Source organism: Perca flavescens, chromosome 22 (genome assembly GCF_004354835.1).
Source record: "Perca flavescens isolate YP-PL-M2 chromosome 22, PFLA_1.0, whole genome shotgun sequence".
In the NCBI taxonomy this organism is placed as follows: domain Eukaryota; kingdom Metazoa; phylum Chordata; class Actinopteri; order Perciformes; family Percidae; genus Perca; species Perca flavescens.
This window is the reverse complement of record NC_041352.1, coordinates 2107863-2127590: the sequence shown is the minus strand read 5'-3', so window position 1 is coordinate 2127590 and position 19728 is coordinate 2107863. Positions and strand designations below refer to the sequence as shown.

At 41.5% G+C, this 19728-nt stretch overlaps 1 protein-coding gene across 4 annotated transcripts in view; it reads right to left on the bottom strand.

The window, feature by feature from the left end:
* slc12a7b (solute carrier family 12 member 7b) overlaps positions 1–19728 on the bottom strand; it is a 98905-nt gene that overhangs the window by 64315 nt on the left and 14862 nt on the right. The window contains exon 1 of one of the 4 annotated variants that reach the window (XM_028569023.1): positions 7951–8351. The exons of the other annotated variants lie outside the window; for them this stretch is intronic. Coding sequence (XP_028424824.1) covers positions 7951–8071 — 121 coding nt within the window. The 5' untranslated portion in view covers positions 8072–8351. Of the gene's footprint in view, positions 1–7950; positions 8352–19728 lie in introns of those variants that run through there. 4 annotated transcript variants of the gene reach the window in all.

Sequence of the window (19728 nt, the reverse complement as noted above, 5' to 3'; positions counted from 1 at the left end):
CTACTTTGAAGAATCTAAAATATAAGATGTTTTCAGTTATTTCACACTTTTTGTGAAGTACATAATTCCATATGTGTTCATTCATAGTTTTGATGCCTTCAGTGAGAATCTACAATGTAAATAGTCATGAAAATAAAGAAACATATTGAATGAGAAGGTGTGTCCAAACTTTTGGCCTGTACTGTACATTGTTTCCTAGGTACAGGCCAAGTGATGAGTCTCAACCTGAATATTTTGCCCTGTCCTTATCTTTGCAAGCCTTAAAACCAAACCTCAAACCACATGTTCATACTGGTTATGTAGCTTTGAGAACCTCCCATGGTTGACCAAATCTCAGTGAAGCTTACATTTTAGTTTGATATAGTGTTAAGCAAATGCTTGAAGTTTAACAGAGGTGGCGGTTAACTGCTGTATTTCTATTTAAATTTCTAACACACACACACACACACACACACACACACACACACACACACACACACTAAGTTTCAAGGCTGGCCTTGCTAAATCAAATATTCTGTGGGCTTATATGTCACGGCACATTGTGTCATGTCCCAGTCCTTGTCTCACACCCTACATTCCTAACGTAACTATATTTCTCTCTCTCTCTCTCTCTCTCTCTCTCTCTCTCTCTCTCTCTCTCTCTCTCTCCCCTGCATTCATTCTTCACTCACATACAACACACACCAATCAGCATACTACACCACAAAGACAAGGGGCAGCCTTGACTAATATTCTTATTCAACTATTTACAGTACATAGCAACGAAATGTAGTTAGCGTCTAAACAGAAGTGCTTAAGCAGTGAATAAATAACAAATACAGATTATTAATTAGCTATACATTATAGCTAATAAGCCACTCCTCACCCATCATCACCCTTACCTGTCATCATCAACCTCAACTTAATCTCAAAGCTTCTTTCCCAACTTTACAGTTCAAACAGTCATACCAATCATAGTATAGTATAGAGTATAGTATATCTACAACATTCCACTTCCGGGACTGCCCCGGTGCCGACGGAAATTCCGCCGGATTTCCCTCTTTTTAGGCCGGATGTCCGTCCCCTTCCTCTTCCTTTGTGTTGGCGTTCTAAACTCTGGTGGTTTTGTGAGGACTATGGTTAACTGCTCCTCAGATCTCTGCAGGGTAAATCCAAACAGTCCAATCTGATTTTTCTGTTTTGCACAACTAAAACTACTTTTGAACGTACACACGTTCCACCAAAACAAGTTCCTTCCAGAGGCTATTTTGCAGAGGCACCGTGCCTCTGTCTGCCACTAAGCGGCGCCGCAGACAATTGTGATTGGTTTAAAGAAATGCCAATAAACCAGGCATTCCCATCCCGGAATGCCTCGTGGACTAGCCAGTCCCCCCTCCGCAGCACTGTGGAGGAAGGTCTGGCAATGCAAGACTATACCAGTTGTAATCCAAAACAGAATGTAGAGGCATGAACACAGGTCATTATGTTCCCACACTGTAGGAGCCTTCCCTGAATCGTTGGGGATTTTGAGAAGCTCCCCTTTGGCAACCTGTTGCTTTATTTCAACCACACTGATGGTAGCTTGGCAGGCTAATGCAACGCAAAGGAAAATTTTTTTAAGGAGTTTTGATACAAAAAGGGACAACAACTGTCTAGGAGGAAAAATATACACAGGGAAAATGATTAGGTTAGAGATTAAAGTATTAGTTATGGATAATCCAACGTGTGAGGTTTGATACAATGGTACAAGGATGAGAAAGTTAATGCTAATGAGTGAAATATTATTGGGTAAACTATTTGACTGAAAAAGGATAAGTCACCCAAACAAATTATCTAGGTTCTCACAACACAGTTGAACATGTATTACTCACATAGATTGAAAGAAACTAGTTTAAGACATGTAATTCAAACCCCAACATCAGACTGCCATCACGATTGCATGGTAGCTTGCTGAAAACATAATACAGTTAGTGATATGGGCAGTATGCAAAAGCATAGAGACTAAATAACATAATAGGGAGAGAAGGAGAAACAGAAAATACAAACAGCCACATACAGATGGCAGCTTTGAACACAACCAGACCTGCCTGGGAAAAAAAACAGGAAACACACATCTGGGACAGATGGGCAGACGGACCAACGGACAGAGGCAGCACCACCGCAGGCACTTGGTCCAATCACCTGCTTATTTTCAGCTTAAACACTAAAATAAGGTTGCATTTTACTAAAGCAGTTTTGCATTTAGCTTTGTAAACAAGGGATTTACTGGGTCACAACCAACCACTATAAACACACATACTGCTACTGAAGCCATAAGCTCCACATGTGTCATTTATTCAAAAGGCGTGGCTTTGTGCAGTGGTGTGCATATATACCCTTTGTAACACAATGAACAGACTAAAGCTTGACTCATGGTTCTGCGTTAAATCTACGTATGTAGGCACACGTAGATACGGACCCTCCGCCTACGCTGTAGCCTGACGTGCACCTCCCCAGAAATGTAACTACACATTGCGGTGACGCAGACAACGTGACAACTGTCAGGGTTTTCCTGCATAGAGAAAGTTTTGGCAAGCCAAAGGAAAATCCAGAGCACCAAAACGTCAATTTTTTTAGCAGACATAGCCACTATATACTCTTGCAGCTGGCGCTGATTTGACTGGATCTGAACGTTCTGCTGTGAAGCTAGCGCTAATGGGACCTCCGTTTGCAGAGTCAGGCTGTCCCGGACTCTCCCAGTGACCATGCTGGACGGGCGCGGCGCTCTCAGCCTTCCGCTGAAGCTCTGACGGCGGGCAGCCCTGCTATCTATAAGTATTTAATTTAAGACCATTTCATAACCGGTTATAAACATCTCGTAGGCGCATTAAATTGTAGTCCAATTACTTGTTTAGGTACAGTTAGTTTTAACAACTAATGCGAGCCGTACCATAGCATGCACGAAAACCACAGGTTCAAGCCTGTATCGGCATTAACATTAACGTCCTGCTCCCTCTCTCTGCTGAGCCCTGTTCACATTAACAACAGCAGTTAAACTGTATTTGACACCATGAAGGTTAAACTGTGCAATTAATCAACAGTTCATATGCATGCCAAACAGTAGGGGCGGTCCTTTACATTACTACTGTATATAAAACATCACTAATAATTTATTGATAAATAGAATGTATTTCAAAACAGAAAACATAACATTTCATCACATTTTGTATAACACGGTTGTATTATGGTAAACATTAGCTACAACAGTAATGGCTGTCACCTTATGAAAGTCCCTCTCAACTTTTTTTTAACTTAAAAGCAAAATGTTCTCCTTGGGGAAAAAAAGCCTGTTCATATTAATCAAATGAACTGGACTTTGTGGTCAAGTGTAGTCGGATGTGAAAGCTTCTTTACTGCATTATATTCTATTTGTTCCCTGCCACCATAAGTTTGTGTTTTCTCTTGACATAAATAAATAAGTTATAAAATTTGTACCTAAAAATTTATCAGAATACAGAAAAATACTCTTTTGAAAGTCAACAATTCTTGGGGAAGGACCCCCCACTTTAATATCTGTCCCCTCCCAAAGGCCCATTTTGAGCCAGGAAAAACCCTGGCTGCAATTGGTCAGCTTTGTTAAGCTTGGTAGCATCGCATTCCCCCCATGCTCATTTCCTGGTTCTCCTTCTCCATAAACAACATGAAATCAAGGAGAGGGTTAACTTCTCCTGCTCCAGATTTCCCACCAAGTATTTCCCACAAGTATAAATCCTACAGCGAAGGCTCTGCGTAGATACTAGAGGTTTACACAGGGCTGTTTTTTTAATCCCACGCCAGCCACCTCCCACAGAATTTCTGACGATTATGTACGCTCCTGCTCACACACAGTCCCACTGCCATGGAGATTCTGATCATGCACCTATGCAACAATGTGTTCTGTCGAAAATCTGTCTGCCCTATGCGCCAGAGAAAATAAGACACATGAAGACACATGGATTTTATTAATCCAAACAATTTCAAATACAGTTGCCTAATATGTCAGCTTTAGATAACTGAAGATAAACTGAAGATAAGCCTTTATAAAAGCAAAAAGAAACAACTTCAGCAAAAGGCAGTGTGAACTCATAGATTCAGACCCTCAAATTAACAATAAGCTTGAGTCCGGTGGAATGCCCAACGAGAAGAGGGGTAACAATAAGGTGATGAAGGGATTTTTGTAAGACAAAGAATTCTCAGGATAATAGAACCATCAACTCAGCAGTACACAGTCAAGCAGAGACTTTCAGTTCAGTTACACACAGTGAAACCTACAGTGCACAGGCACTGTTAGGCCTCACCAACAACAATGAACTGGTTTTTTATATGTTTTAAAAAGCGCAGTCAATAACACTGTTTATGTGTGCTGCATTGGCAAAACACAAGCCAAGCTTTTCTGTTGTGTTTCAAAGTGTTTTAGTATGGATACACATAGAAGAGAGGACCAAATAGCACTGAATTGGCCAAGATATCAAGTTTGCATATAGTCTTGTCCTTCCACCACAGCTACACACAGAACGTATCTTTTTAATTAACTTGTGTTGTGGACATTTCTTGTTAGAAGAATGGCTAACTGTGAGATAAGGTATTAGAGGGTGACACAAAAACACTCAAAAGGGATTGAAGTCTGACATTATTTGATCTATGCTTTCACTTTACCAGGATATTAAACAAATGTCTCAGAAGTCAAAACTGGACCTCCTAAATAGAGGGTTTCTGCAGGTTTTACCAAGTGTTATGTAACACTTTGAGACTCTTTTAAGACCTTTATGAATTAAATTTAAACCCTGTATCACAACATTAAAGTACAAAGAAATGCAGAGTCACAAAAGTACTTGCAAAGTAAATAAATGTATTCAAACTGAACTAACATTTAGATTTTGAAATTTTTTACTTTTCTAGACTTTTTAAGACACCGCAAAAACCCTGTAAATACTGGGTTCATGAGGTGCGGAGTTAGCTAGGACACAGACCTCATTTTCAGAAGGCAAAAGGCAACGGGAATAGAGACAGAACCGAAAGGGAGGGTAAGACAAACAATGAATTCAGAGTGAATGAAGAGAACTGGACATTACATTACAGCCCGGGGTGGGGTCTCACCTCCTCCCACTCAGCCAACAGGAAACAAGCCAGCGGGATAATCAATAACAGTGACTGCTATTTGACCCAGCCCTCCCTACACAACATGATCATGAGCAGCATTTACCCTATCAGGGACCCTCCCTAGTAACCCTTCAACCATTCTGAACCCTTCTCTTGAACTGCTGCTACTTACACTCACACTGTACTTTATGTTCGTACTGTATTTATGTTGAGACTGTACTGTATTTATGTTCACATTGCAATACAATAGCATTTGTACAATCCATTGTTTTAGCAATATAATTGTTTTAACCTACTCTTACTTTTTAACCTAATCTCATTTTACTTACCATCATAATAAAATGCCATTCTCTCTCCAACAGTCTGTAAAATCTTACCCAGCATGCAGCCATAATTGCAGCTCCACGGCAGAAATTAAATACTGGGAACTGATTCGCTCTAGTGTGTAAGTGCTGTAAAAGCAGAGACTTCACTAACAACAGTCTGGCAAAACATGGGAGTGTTAGAGAGGAGTTTGTTAAATATGCACTCCATGACCTCTCCCTGCTGAATATTCTGGGAAAAAAGAGAGGGCTTTAAAATGATGCCCTGGCTTTATGCCTTCAAACAGGTAAATATCAGGCTGATACTCTTGGCAGAAGCCAAAAGTATCAGCCAATTTTGTTCAAACACCAAATCTATAATGTTAAATTGATGTCCATGTAGAATGAATTACATGTCAAGAAAAAGGTATTCAGATTAGTGGGGCAAAGTTAAGCCAAGTGTTACCAAGTCCAGAAAGCTGGCCTTCTACCAACTGTTATTAAAAACTGGTAATATATCAGACTTCGCAAAGTTTTGAAAGGTTTTCAAATTGGGAACGGGGGCAGATTGTGCTATTCAAGTTAATGGATGTATTTTGTCTTGTCCAGCAGGGTTCACATGGGAATATGTATCATGCTTGAGACAATAGCACTTTGTTAAGGTTATCCTAGTCTTGCACTGCCAGACCTTCCTCCACAGCGCTGCAAAGGAGGGTCTGGCTAGTCCACACAGCATTCCGGGATGGGAGAAAAACGTGCCCTGGTTCATTGGCATTTCTTTAAAGTGGCCATATTATGCTCATTTTCAGGTTTATAATTGTATTTTGAGGTTGTACCAGAATAGGTTTACATGTTTTAATTTTCAAAAAACACCATATTTGTGTTGTACTGCACATTGCTGCAGCTCCTCTTTTCACCCTGTGTGTTCAGGTCTCTGTTTTAGCTACAGAGTGAGGCATCACACTTCTATCCCATCTTTGTTGGGAGTCGCACATGATCAGTAGCTAGGTAAGGATCACATCAGCTAGCTGTTTGTTTCTCCAACTTCAGTCAGTACAAGGCAGGATTAGCCGGGAGACTTCTTCTAAACGAGGGCACACTTCACACTTTGCGTGGAATCCCTGCAGAACAGGGACATGGAAGTAGTTCTTTTGGAGATTATGGTGAAATAGTGTGTGTTAAACTAGTGTGTGTTTTGCCATTCAGAACGAGCTAGCATGCTACGGTTAGCCACCTCATTTCGGCTAGTGACGTAGAAAGCCGTGCAGATCTTGACCAGCTCACCAGGAGACTGAAGGCAGGAAACATTCAGAAACCATATCTCACTCAAAACAGCATGGATGTTTTCTTTTTCAAAGTTTGTATGCGTGTGGAAACACCAGAGGCACATAACAAAATAACACCCCAAATCCCAGAAAAAAAGTGATATTTTTTCATAATATGGGCACTTTAAATAAATCACAATCCTCATGGGCGGTGGTAAGCGCCAGACTCAGCAACGGTGCCGCTGCAAAATAGCCTCGGGAAGGAACTTGTTTTGGTGGAACGTGTACCTTTTAAAGATAAAACTCAGATTGGACAGATAGTCTAGCTAGCTGTCTGGATTTACCCTGCAGAGATCTGAGGAGCAGTTAACCATAGTCCTCACAAATCCACCAGAGTTTAAAATGCCAACACAAAGAAAGCAGAAAGTGACGGACATCCAGCCAAAAAAGAGGGACATCCGGCGGAATTTCCGGCGGCACCTGAACAATCCTGGAATTGGAATGTCGTCAATATAGACTAAGGTTATCATGTTGTTTGTTGCGCTCTAAAGTTCAGAGAAAGGTCTTCAGAGGGTGAGTCATGTCAGAGGTTGCATGTCAATGGTAATCAACACAGAGAGATGTTAGTATATGCAAAAGTCATGGGTGTCCCAATTAGAGCATCTGTGCTGGTCCTGTGTTTGTAACTACAACACTTGGAAACCTGGCAGTTTGTTGAAACCATAAGAAATAAAAAAAATGTAATCAAAATAAATGGTTTGTTGAGAAACACACTGTATACAAAAGAAAGGCAAGCTACGGTATGGAATGGGGTAAATAAAAGGGAATTAGGAAAGAGATTCAGGCCAAAGGGGAAACACTGGCATGGAACAAAAATTCACGTGCAACTCCTTCGAGCAGCAGTGGCGTGTGAGGGAAACCGTCATCTCACGCAGTTGCTGGAAAGTGAACAAGCCTTCCCTGAAATCCACTGTCTTCCCTACACATTATCCACCCACACACAGCCCATAAACATAGGAAACAGTAACCCTTGCAATAAAGCCAAATTATCAGCGTGCACTGGATACTGTCGGCAAAGTCTGGAACTTGCTGGGACTACTTCTCTATCTACTGTCACACAAAAGTAAAGATGTGTTTCCAGTTTTAAAAAGGTGCCATGGCTAGTAAAGTAAGATCTGTGAATTAGTTGAGCTTACAAAGTTGTGAACTTTGAATTAGCGTTACATATCTCATTTGCGTTAATCACCCACCTGACGGAGCTAAAAAGAAACAACATCTGATCTCACCTGTGGCGTCCTCCTCTTCCTCTTTCAGCACATTGTTGTCATCCACATCATCCTCCTCGTTCCCCTTTTTTGCCTTTTTAGTGTTGTCCTTCACTGGGACAACAGTGAAGTTGGTAGGCATTTTTACACCATGTGCTTCCTCTCAATGTCTCCGGTTTGCCGCACTCTTATCTCTCTCTCCTCTCTCCTCCCTCTCCCTCCCTCTCGGTTCTGCTGCACCTCTCTCTCTCTTCCTCTGTCCAACAGCTGTCACTCCTCTCCTTTCTTGCTCTCCTCTCAGTTGTTTGCTTTATCATCGAGACTTACTGCCCTGGTTTACTTTACTCTCGTGCACAGACGTCAGGGCGTACTTCTGAGTTTTTGTCCCTATCGCTAGGATTCTGCTGTTCACCCATGTGACCCCGAGCCCCCGACGCACCAACTATCCAAATAAGGAAGAGCACGACTGTCCCGCCCAATGGGGGCAGTACTCACAAACACACAGACTAGAAAAAAAAACTTGACATGCATTTGTGCTTGTGAGTGTGTGAGAGCATACATATGGCTCTTTCTGTGGCTGAGAGCAGAGCCTCTGCCTTTGTTCAAAGAGTTGGAGGAACTCCAGAGTTGTTCACCGACAAACACATTTATATTTCCTCACTTCCTATGCAGTGTTATTTGAGCCCATGTGCATAGTCAGAAGTGGGCAGGGCTGATTTAAAGACGCATACCATTTAAACACACTCCTGAAGAGGGTTCGCAAACACTTGCATGCACATGCTAACACACACATTCAACCTCTGTATTGCATGTACATGTCATTAAAAGTGTAATGTATGTTACTGTGAAAACACACTTAAATACTCAGGGAGAGGGAGGGGGAACTGAGGGAGTCAAAGAATTCATGCTCTTATCTCTTCAGAGCAACCTCTGAAATATGAGGTGCAGTGTTGACAACACAGACAGACACAAGCCTGACAATTATGGGTCTGCTGTTTTTTTGGGACAGTGTCATGTCACTATTTCTTCAGTGTCAGATCTTTTTGACACTGTTTTGGTGTGGAGTTGAGGGGGCAAGGAGAGCGTGATTTACACGTTAATCTGGAGAAAAGGTCAGCCTTCTGGCCCACAGCCCGCTGCTTTGAAGCCCAGCATCACCACACAGCTAGCAAACGGTAATGTCCTCCATGAGTTCACCTGGAACTCCCAGCTCCAGGTGAAGTTGGGGAAGTCGTTGCTGTAGAGATGTACGGTAAAGCCAGAGGCTGACAGAGATGAGGCGCTATTCTCGGTTTTTCTGTGCTGGTCGGCATTCTTCAGCAATTAGCGTCAGACTAGAACACTTGTAATGTTACTGCCCCCGTCAAGTCCGGAAAAATCAATACTGTCACGTTTTCACAGTTTTGGTATCGACTTGGTACCAAAGTATCGGTTCTCGTGACATCCCTACAGTAGTGTGATGAGAAATGCTGAAAGGAACCCTGCTTAAGGAAAAAGCCGCAGCAGCAAATGCTGTTTCATTCTTTCATAATGCTACAGCCCTTGAGCCTCATTTGGCTATTTAATGTCTGGAGCTCCACCCAGAACACCCCTCTCCCCCTTTAGTTCCCCAACATGGGAAGGGTGGGGGCGGCAGGATATACAGTACCAGTCAAAGGTTTGGACACGCCTCCTCATTCATTTGAACTGGAAAGTGTGTCCAAACTTTGGACTGGTAGTAGGTACTGTAGGAAAGGGAGGAGGTAGAGCGGAAGAACACAAGAAAAGAGACCGAGATGGGCAGGCAAAGTGACCAAACCTAAAAGTCTATCACGGAGTGAGTGTGTAAATATGGTCGTGCTAATAAAGCCTCTTTGAATTTGAGTGAGGGAGTGATGAATTTGCACTATTGGTCAGTGTAAGTGGTGACATGATGTGGTGTTTCCCAATTGGCCGCTGCTCTTTTGAAATGAATAGGCCGTGAGTCCCAATATGTCCTCAGGGGGCGTTTACAGCCATTCTGTTGACTGCAGTTCATTCCCAACTCGCCATACACGGACAGACGGAATAATGTGCAAGTCTTAGATGAATCATCTCTAAGGGATGTCGGAAGTGTGAATTAGTGTAACGTCTTCTCGCACACACACAGTGTATACAACACAAATAAATGTAGCCTAGTGACAGGTATCTCAGTGTTTTTTACAAGCTATTCAACTAAGACTGAGTGGAGGTTAATTAGCATAGCTCCAGGCAGGGACACAAGGAGGTTAGCTGGACTGGACCATAGTTACTACAGACCCGGCCGCCAAAACCAACATGGCTACGCTGAGCTACCAGGCGGTACTACCTGCCTGCCACAGCTACGGCCGTGTTATGACCGTTGCCCCGTTAAGATGCGTTTCCCCTATGTCACGGCAGAATCTTTCCTATTGGCTTGCCAGGCTGAGGTGGGTGTGGCTTACCTGCGTCACAGCCGCTAGGAGTTTACAAAGAGGAAGTTATGGACAGACTAAAGTGCAGTCAGAGAGGAAGGACGTGTTTCTGAATGTCACAGGGACGGAATTCTCTTTTTCCCCATCAAATTGTGTTAATGGTATTTGTCCGCGTCTTAAATGTCTAAAAATAAACTCACCGCAGCATCGAGGCTGATCACCACCGGACCAAAACACAGGTAGGCCCATCCACTTAACCTGTAGCCTGACAGACCAGGTGTAGAGTCAAATGTACAAGCAGCCAAACTTTGGAAGCCCCCAAACACGCAACAATACTATCAAGTTGTGGTTATGCCGTGACACCTATCTTAACCTGAACTAAATCGTATGCCCTTACCTTAACAACGGAGGGGCGTTGGGGGCAGCTGTGGCTCAGGAGGTAGAGCGAAGGTTTGATGCCCAGCTCCTCCTGTCCGCATGTCGAACTGTCCTTAAGCAAGACACCTCACCCCAAGTTTCTCCCGATGGCAGGCCAGCGCCTTGCATGGCAGCTTCGCCACTATTGGTGTATGAATGTGTATTTGAATGGTTGAATTATAGGCAAATTGTAAAGTGCTTTCTCCAATAAGGAAGAGAGGCACTATATAAACACAGACCATTTTAATAGTAAGTTCTCTCCAACTTCACCCCAGCTACCGAAAATACCATCACTGAACTCATCCTCAATAGCCAAACCCACTACCTGTCTGCTGAATCCCCTCCCTACTACCTTCGTCAAAGCCTGTCTACCATCTAGTTCCCCCTTGATCACAAAAATAATGAACTCCTCCCTCACATCTGGAACTGTACCCCCCCCCACTCTAAAAATGTCTGCATTACACACCCACCCACCCCCCTAAAAACCTCTGTCGACCCAGCTGACCTGAACAATTACAGGCCCATCTCCAACCTTCCCTTCATCTCTAAAACCCTTGCGAGGGTAGTTGCCAGTCAGCTTCAGTCCCACCTTGACTCAAACAACCTCCATGAACCCTTCCAATCTGGTTTCCGCCCTAAACTCAGTACTGAAACTGCTCTGGTTAAAATCACTGACTCCTCCGCTCAGCTGAAATCATAACCGAGGTTATCTCAAGACACTTTACAGAGTAGGTCTAAACTATAATTTACACAGACCCAACAATTCCCACAAGAGCATGCATTTGGTGCGACAGACCGGCCGCGTAAGCAGAGTAGCTAAGCTCTTTTTATTTCGGCACCCATGTTATCCAATCTGTCCGTTCATACCGGGCGCGTAGCATGCGCGTCGGCCCACGCGCTGTAGCGATAGCTTCAGCGTCTCCTCTATTTCTTGTGCGCGATGCGAGAGTATCAGGTAATCACATACAGGAAGACCACAATAAAGCCGGAAACTTTACAAAAATAAAATGTTTAAAAATAAAACATCTAGGTTCATGGTGATTTTGGCTGTCTTGACTTCTCACAGCGAGACACAAGATCAGGCACAAGGAGGGAGAGACAGACGGATGGACAGAAAGAGTGACACACACACACAGCCACATATAGGCTACAATTACCACCACAGTTTCCCCACTCAACCTGTCTCTTTCTATCAAAGAGAGAGAGAGAGAGCCGAGAGGAGAAGGATCGCTTTGTGACCGGCGCGTAGAAATACGTGCCCGGTATGAATGGCCAGGTGCACAATCAGGTACCTATCTACGCAACGCGACACTTGTGCGCCCGGAGCGTTCCAGATGTAAGAAGCAGAAACCTCGGACAAAACTTGGCTCTTGATGGGCGGCCATCTGACGCGACCGGTTGGTGAGAGAGAGGGAGAGTAATAGAGAGACACTAAACTTCTTTCCTCTGTCTACAAACATTTGTCATTTCAAACTAAGAACAAAAAGGGAACATTTTAGGGGGGTTGAGGGATTCATCTGAAATCTGTACTTCACTATAGGAGGAAAAACGTGGAGGATTCAATTTACCAGAACACTTGTCACATATCAGTAAAGCACCAACCATCCAATCAGGTATTTCAGAAATACATTGTCCAAAGCTTCTGCTATGGAGACGGCAGGTCAGGTTTCAATGAAACATTTCCAGTAAGTTGGTGTGGTTGCAAATATGGGACTGGCTCCATGCTACAGGCAAATCAAGTGTTTAGTGTATAAGCCTGAGAGCTAATATACTGTCCAAAGCAGCTCCTAGAATCATAGGGAATGTTTCTGTGCATAGTGAAAGTAAGGCATTAATCAATACTGTGATCTGACAACTCAATGTTCACAAAGTATTACAGTGCTACTAAGGTAACAAAGAGAGCACTTATCTACTTCCTGCTCAGTGGATGAGCAGTGATGGAAATGGCATTCGTTGATTAAGTGGCCAGACAGTCAGACGGCTTCTCAGTCTCAGTCAGTGCATCCAGGCCAGGAGGACAATGTCCCTTTTATGAGAGAGTTTACAATGATCCACAGTGGAGACTGAAAACTAGGCTAAAATGTTGTGATATAAGCAGTTATATTGGTTTTTCACCATTCCATGCTTGATGCAATGTCTCCCAGCCAAAGCACAACATAAAAACACAGGAACACAGGAACACAAGGGTATTTATTACATAACTTTATTAAAGACTCGTCTGTTGCTCCAAAATATTCATAGGCGGAGGAAATAATCAATTTATAAAATCAAAACAAAAAGCAGCTGATTACTATGGCATGGAAAAACACAGGTTCATGGAAATTCTGCACAGGAAGGTAGGAGACATACATATTATGTGTGTCTATGGTTTGAACTAGTTCCAAAGTAGGGTTGGGCAAACATTTCTATTTTCATATTGTCCAATGGTGATTACTCGAGATTGACGATCAGATCGCCAGTGGGTGGCAGGAGTGTGAGGGGAGTTACATAGCACACCAGTGAAATACCAGCATGGACGACTTAGTCTTAGTGTCAAAGAAAAATGTAAGATCTTTTATCCATTCATTTTGATGTATGATTTGGATTTCTAAGAGTAAGTAATAAACGTTCTTTTTAGTAGTAGTAGTAGTAGTAGTAGTAGTTGTTGTAGTATGCTTATTTGTTTTTATTAAATCATTTGTTCTCTATTTAGAATTTTTTAATTATTGACGTTTTGAATATCATCTTGAGTGTTGCTCAGAGCTTTGAAATACTCAAAACTTTATACTATACACACATACTGTATATATACTGTATATATATATATATATATTTTTTGTATGCCCTTATAAACAATGACATTTGAGATGGGTGTAATACGATAACTACTGTTTAAGTTACAAAATATACTTTGTACAATCTCTTCTTAAAGTAAAAGTAGATACAAAATAAAACTTCTGATACTCACCATGACCATACACGACACACACGCTACTGCCTAAACAGAGACTCATTGGTCACATCTTTTGTGGACGAGGGTAGTGTACGTGAGAGCGAGAATGGCAGGTGCGTTGAGTGAGTACTGCAGGTAAAGCGAAGGGCGTTGCCCCCAAAAGAGCATTGGCCCTGGAGGGAATGTCTCCCCTGTGCTACCGACCACAATCAGGGAGCCTAATACCGGACTGCAGTCAAGGCAGCTGTTGCTTGGATCTCCGTGGACAAATCAGCCAACACTGTGCAGCCATGTACTGATACTTAATGCATAATGATAGGTAAATGCATTCAAACAGCATCTGAGCGACGGCTGCTTGACCACAGTGAAACAGGAAAGGTGTAACAATGTGGAGACTGCAGTGCAACCAGAGACTAGAGTGCACAGCACACCCTTTTGTTTTATATAATCACATTTTTTTTGCGGTTATGTAATCGCACAGAGCAACATCGGGATTGCAACTGTGATTACAGTAATGGGGCAGCCCTAGAAAAAACAATCAAGCCTTAAATCATCGCCAATCAGCCCATCCTACTTCACAGACAGTGACGGATTTATGTGCTCAGAAAATAACAGTTCAACTGAGCTGAACCTTTTCTCAGTAGGCTCAGATTTCTAATCCCAAAATACAGTATGTATTGATTGATTCTACAAGGGAAGATGGGAGGAGACTGGATTTGCAACCGATACACCAAGTACAGCTCAAGGACACAGCTCTTTCCTTTCTTTCTAACCAAAAGATAATTCCACTGTTTTTTTCTCAACTCCCTGATTTCTATCCACTTTAATGACCTTTCATCTAGAGCTACATTTCTTTCCATTGCTCCTTTTTTCTGAAGAGAATGTAAAGAGATGTTTGGGGCCCAAAATGGAAAAAAGGGGGTTTTGTTGCTGTTATTTGCACAGGACTAGTATTACCTGGGGACCTAGAGGTTTGTAATAATTGCGGAGGTTAACTTAATCCCGTGTGAATCTGCCAGGTCTGTAATTTGTCAAGTAAATATTCCACCGTAAATTACCTACCATATTTCACCAAACACAGAGGTTGTGTGATAATATCTGTCCCGTGCGAATCAACATCTCTGTGATTTAGAGTTGTATTGGCTGTGTTGGCAATTATACTGTATATGAAAGCTTTAACAGAGCCCTGACGTCATATGGGTGGGATAATGTCAGTAAATTCAGGTAAAATACAGACTATCCTTTAGTGATAGTGTACAGACGTGACAGGATCCTTGCTAATACTGTGCAAATAGCACTAAAGATTTGTTTGCTTTAGTAAATACAGGAGTAAAATGACCCATACTATCAGTTTCAAAAATGTGGTACACGTTGTTCTGTGAGACTAGGACAAAGCAAAAGTTAAAACTAACTGTTTGACAGCAGCAAGGTAACACAGTCAGAAAACACCACTCCATATGTCTGTGACATTACCATCTGCCCTACTCAAGAGCTGTTAAGTGATACACTAAATCCCCACCAGTAGGAGATAGAGCCCTCTGGAGTTGGCATGAGGAAGGTCAACCTTCCTTTGAGATCATTATACTGAATGACTCACTGTAAAACTGGAAATCATGGTGTTAAGCAAGCTAGAATATCATCTCTTTATCATGTCATGTGAGTTTGGGTCATGGCCTTCATCACATGACATCTACTCGTCTCTCTATTACTTCCTCCTGCTCTTAAAAAAAGTTTTCTAAGAGAGGAAAAAGAAAACCCTCAATATACTATACTGAATTACATTATAAGCCGTTATGGCTCAATTGTTAACAGAAAATGACCATCATTTATACATCCAACAGAACAACACTGTAGTAGTTTTTCTTGCCACTTGATGGATGCAAAACTAATATTCTGCAGTATTTTAGCTCAGGATTGGTCCACTAACTCCAACAACTTCTGAGAACATGTTCTGGGTCGTCTGACTCTCTGGTCACCAGAGGCCTGTTTCCTTCAGCTCTAAACTTTTTGGAGCAGGGCCGATGGTGTAAAACTGGTCTGTGTGAGATTGTGTGCTTATACGAGCCATTTGAATAGAACTTACAGCACGTGTAAATTAGATAATACAGGAGTTTGAAAGCTGGAACAGTCCCACACATGTCTGTTGCAGTAACTGTAGTAGAGTAAAACTAAAAACTCACACTTTTGCAAAGGCTCATCTTTGAATTTGACTAGACTCCCCTCATTATGCAACACATAGCTGAAGACTAATAATGACACTCTGTTGCCCCCATTTGATCACATCCGGAAATACACCCACCAGTTAGCACCATCATGACATAATATGGAAGGACAAACTATTTGTTCTATAATTTGTACACCTAGATCAACATTTCACAGCAGAGTTAACAGTAACCTGTGTAATCAGGTAAACTGGCAAATGGAAAGGTTATTTTCTTTTACAAGCACTGACTCAAGTGAAACTGAGGGGAAACAATGGCAGCCATCATATTCAGTCAGATTTTCCTAATGTTTGACTGTAAAATGGTGACTGAACCTTTTAGTTTCTTTTCTGAAACATTTCCATGACTTTTCTTTATTGGTCTGTAAAGGAGACCTCAGCTGAACTGCAGTCTCCAGTGAGACATACGTACATTCTACGATGATCCAATGATGGAAAAATCCCACTACTCACAATCAGCTATTCAAAGTCAAGGTAAACTACAGTAAATTAGCTGAGGAAAGGTAAACGCCACTCACTGCATATCAGGCAACATGAAGTCTGTAACGACTTTACTACACACATGGGCAGCCCCACCTCAACCATCTCAGGTAACAACACAATGTTAAACTGTATTAGACACAACAGGATCAGGTGACACTCCTTTGTAGACAAAGGCATGCACCCTGTATAATTTTTTTTAAACCTTTTTCCATGGATGCTGGGTCTTCTGTGATCATTGCTAATTCCAAACTATGATGATAGATAATACGCTTAGTGCTTACATTATGGATGAAACTTGAGTTTCATGTTTTGGCTCCAGGAATTGTCTTAAGGGCAAGTAAGGTGATCTTCTTCTGTAATTGTTCGCCATAAGCGGATGTAGAAAGGCCCCTAATCACCCTTTTGCATGTCGATGCTTCCGCCTGTCAATGGAAAGAGGACTAAAGAAGTGCATTTTACAGATTGTTTCGCATCAGTGCGGTTCCTACAGTAGGCATATTATGGCAATCTATCGCAAGTTCAGCTTAGTCTTTTATCTCTCTTGATATGGCAGGTAGCTGAACAGTAATGTCAGCCCGTGGGTACGTTTAGCAAAAGCAGAAGTTGGCACAGGTGTTTTGTGAGCTCAGTTCCCATTTTGGCGGACAGCTCTGAAGTCATGAGAGATGCTGGAAATGACTGAAGCTTCCACTCTATCGGTTTCATCTCTGGCTTTTAACTGAGTCATTTAGGCTGCTTGTAGTTATGTGCGTATAATCCGGCCATTGGCTGCCTATTTCAGATGGAATTCTCCTCTCCTTCCACTATCTGCACGTTACCGTTTTCAAAATCCATGTCGCTACGTGAAAAACCCCCAAGCTAGCAACCTACACATTAAGTCCGTAATTTATTACATTACTTTAGGTGCTACAGTTTTTTTTCCAGCAATATATTCTCAATTTTCAAAGCGTGGAAGTATACATTGTGTAAAATAAAAAAATAAAAAAGAAAAGGTAAGTGGTGCTTAACATACGCTGTACTCTGGTCCCAACCTGTATGTATTTTTGGTGTCTTGTAAGCCCATGCAGGCTGGGCTTACTTAAAAAAAAAAAAAAAAGTATACGCAGGCTTCACCTCTCTAGGGCACCAATGATCAAATTATGTTTATCTTTTTTATCAGTAAACGTTTAAACGTTTATAGTCAACATCGTCTTTTATGACTATGGTTTTATGTGGCTTTTTCTTCTGCAGGAATTGAGCCATTTTAATGCCAGGGCTCGCCTCCCCACGTGCAAATTTTCCACCAAAACAAGATATTTCTCGACACAATTTTACAAGGGTGCTGTCGCTGCACCCTGGGCTTAGTGCCCAGCCGCCAAAAACGACTGTCTTTACCTCTTGCATATACCTAGAGTGGACACAAAAACATGAACACCTACACAATCTAAGGCAGATATTAAACATTCAAACATTCAAAATGAATGCCTAATTTCTGTTGAGACAGTAACAGAGACATTGATTCAACTCTATTTAATAAAAGAATTCTTAGAGGTAGCGTTTATTGCAGGGCTATTGTACTGGAAGGCATAATATAATCTGTTCATGTTCATGTTCATTTGTCCAATCCCTGCATGTGCTTGTTGATTTGAACAATTCCTTGCCAGCTCCTGATGTAATTTCAAAGGCAGATTTTGCACTCCACATGCCTCATTTGGCATTATTTTTGTCCTACCGGAGTATTTATTGCAGTAGCAAAGGTAATAAGGCCAAAATGACTCACTGTAAATGCCTTACTTAGCCATACACATTCTGCTGACCAAGAGCTGGAAAACCCCAAGACTACCAACAGCAAATATAGAGAACATCCAGGGGAAAAACATGTTAAGTAGTTCCCACAACGTCTGTTCAATGTCTATTCAGTAGCAGTGGCTTTCAGCTGCTGGAAAATGTTTACTGTTATCAGTCTGACCACATGCATTGTGTGTCTGAAATAAACACCAGCTTCACTTTTATGTAAAGAGCACGAGAAGAGATAGCAACAGGATTTCAGGTTGACGACAGTAGTGTTTCCATATCCAGTAAGTCTGGCTCATTGATTAGCAGATATTGTGCATAATAATATTATTTAGGGATGGCCCAATCAAGTTAGTTTGGCCCTAATCTCCATTCGAGCCATTTAATATTAGGTATCGGCCGATACTGAGTCCAACAATCCGATACTTATATTCCTTACCTTTAAATTAAGTATCTGACACAGCTGTAGCTTCTAAATGTCACACACCTTATTTTTCACAAGCTATCTGATCCAAATACTGAGGGTCATTGTTCAAAACGATTCAATAAGCTATTCATAAAATTAAAAAACTGATGGGAATAAAAGATTTACTGGGGAATGTGACTGAAACGTGACACAATCAGCTAGAAAGAAGACAAATCACGTTGTTGGAACTACAGAAACACTGATCTTTAAAAATGAGAAGCTGCTTCCTGAATGCTTAAAAAAAGAAATGTAGTCAATAAATATTCAAGCTAGAGCTAGACCAAACAATTTGCCAGCCAATATTAGCTTATTATCATATATTTTATATTGTATTAGTGTATGTCAGCCAATAAGTAACAAGAAATTGCACTACAGAAATGCAATAGGTCATTTGTGTCACATTTATCAAAGAGCACTGAGAAGTTGATTTTTACACTGCCAAATGTCTCGCTATGTATGTAAAAAAATCTAAAAAATCCATTTCAAAACTGTTGTTTGTTCAAATATATATATTGGTCATTATATTAGAGCTGCAAAGATGAATCAATTAGTTGTCAACTCTTTAAAAATTAAAAAATTCTTTGATGTCAGCTTGTTAAATGGGAATATGTTCTAGTTCCTTCTCTCCTCTGGGACAGGAAACTGAATGTCTTTGAGTTGTGGACAAAACAAGACATTCTCTGAAGAGCCATGGCGGCAGTTGGCAATACAGATACTGTGCAGTTCTCTACTAGTTTAGCAATTGTAATTTATATGTGGTACTTGAATGTAATGTTTATCTGCTTAACGCAATAAATGTGGCAAACAAAATTAAATAAAGTTAATAATGGAGCCAGTAAGGGTTTATGACTTGCTGGCAAAATAAAGGTCTGCCAAAGGCTAGATGGGATGATGCAGGATAGTGTAGTGATTCAAGAACCGTAAGATAAGAAAGATGTGTCCCTGCATGCCTTCAGGTCAGGAATGAGTGAACGTGCATTTGCAGCTGTAACTGACACTGACAGACTCCCCTGCTCATGTGTTTCACATTTGAGAGGTTAAACTTGCATTATTAAGTAGAAGAAAAAAAAAAAAAAAATTGGCTTTCCAAATTAAA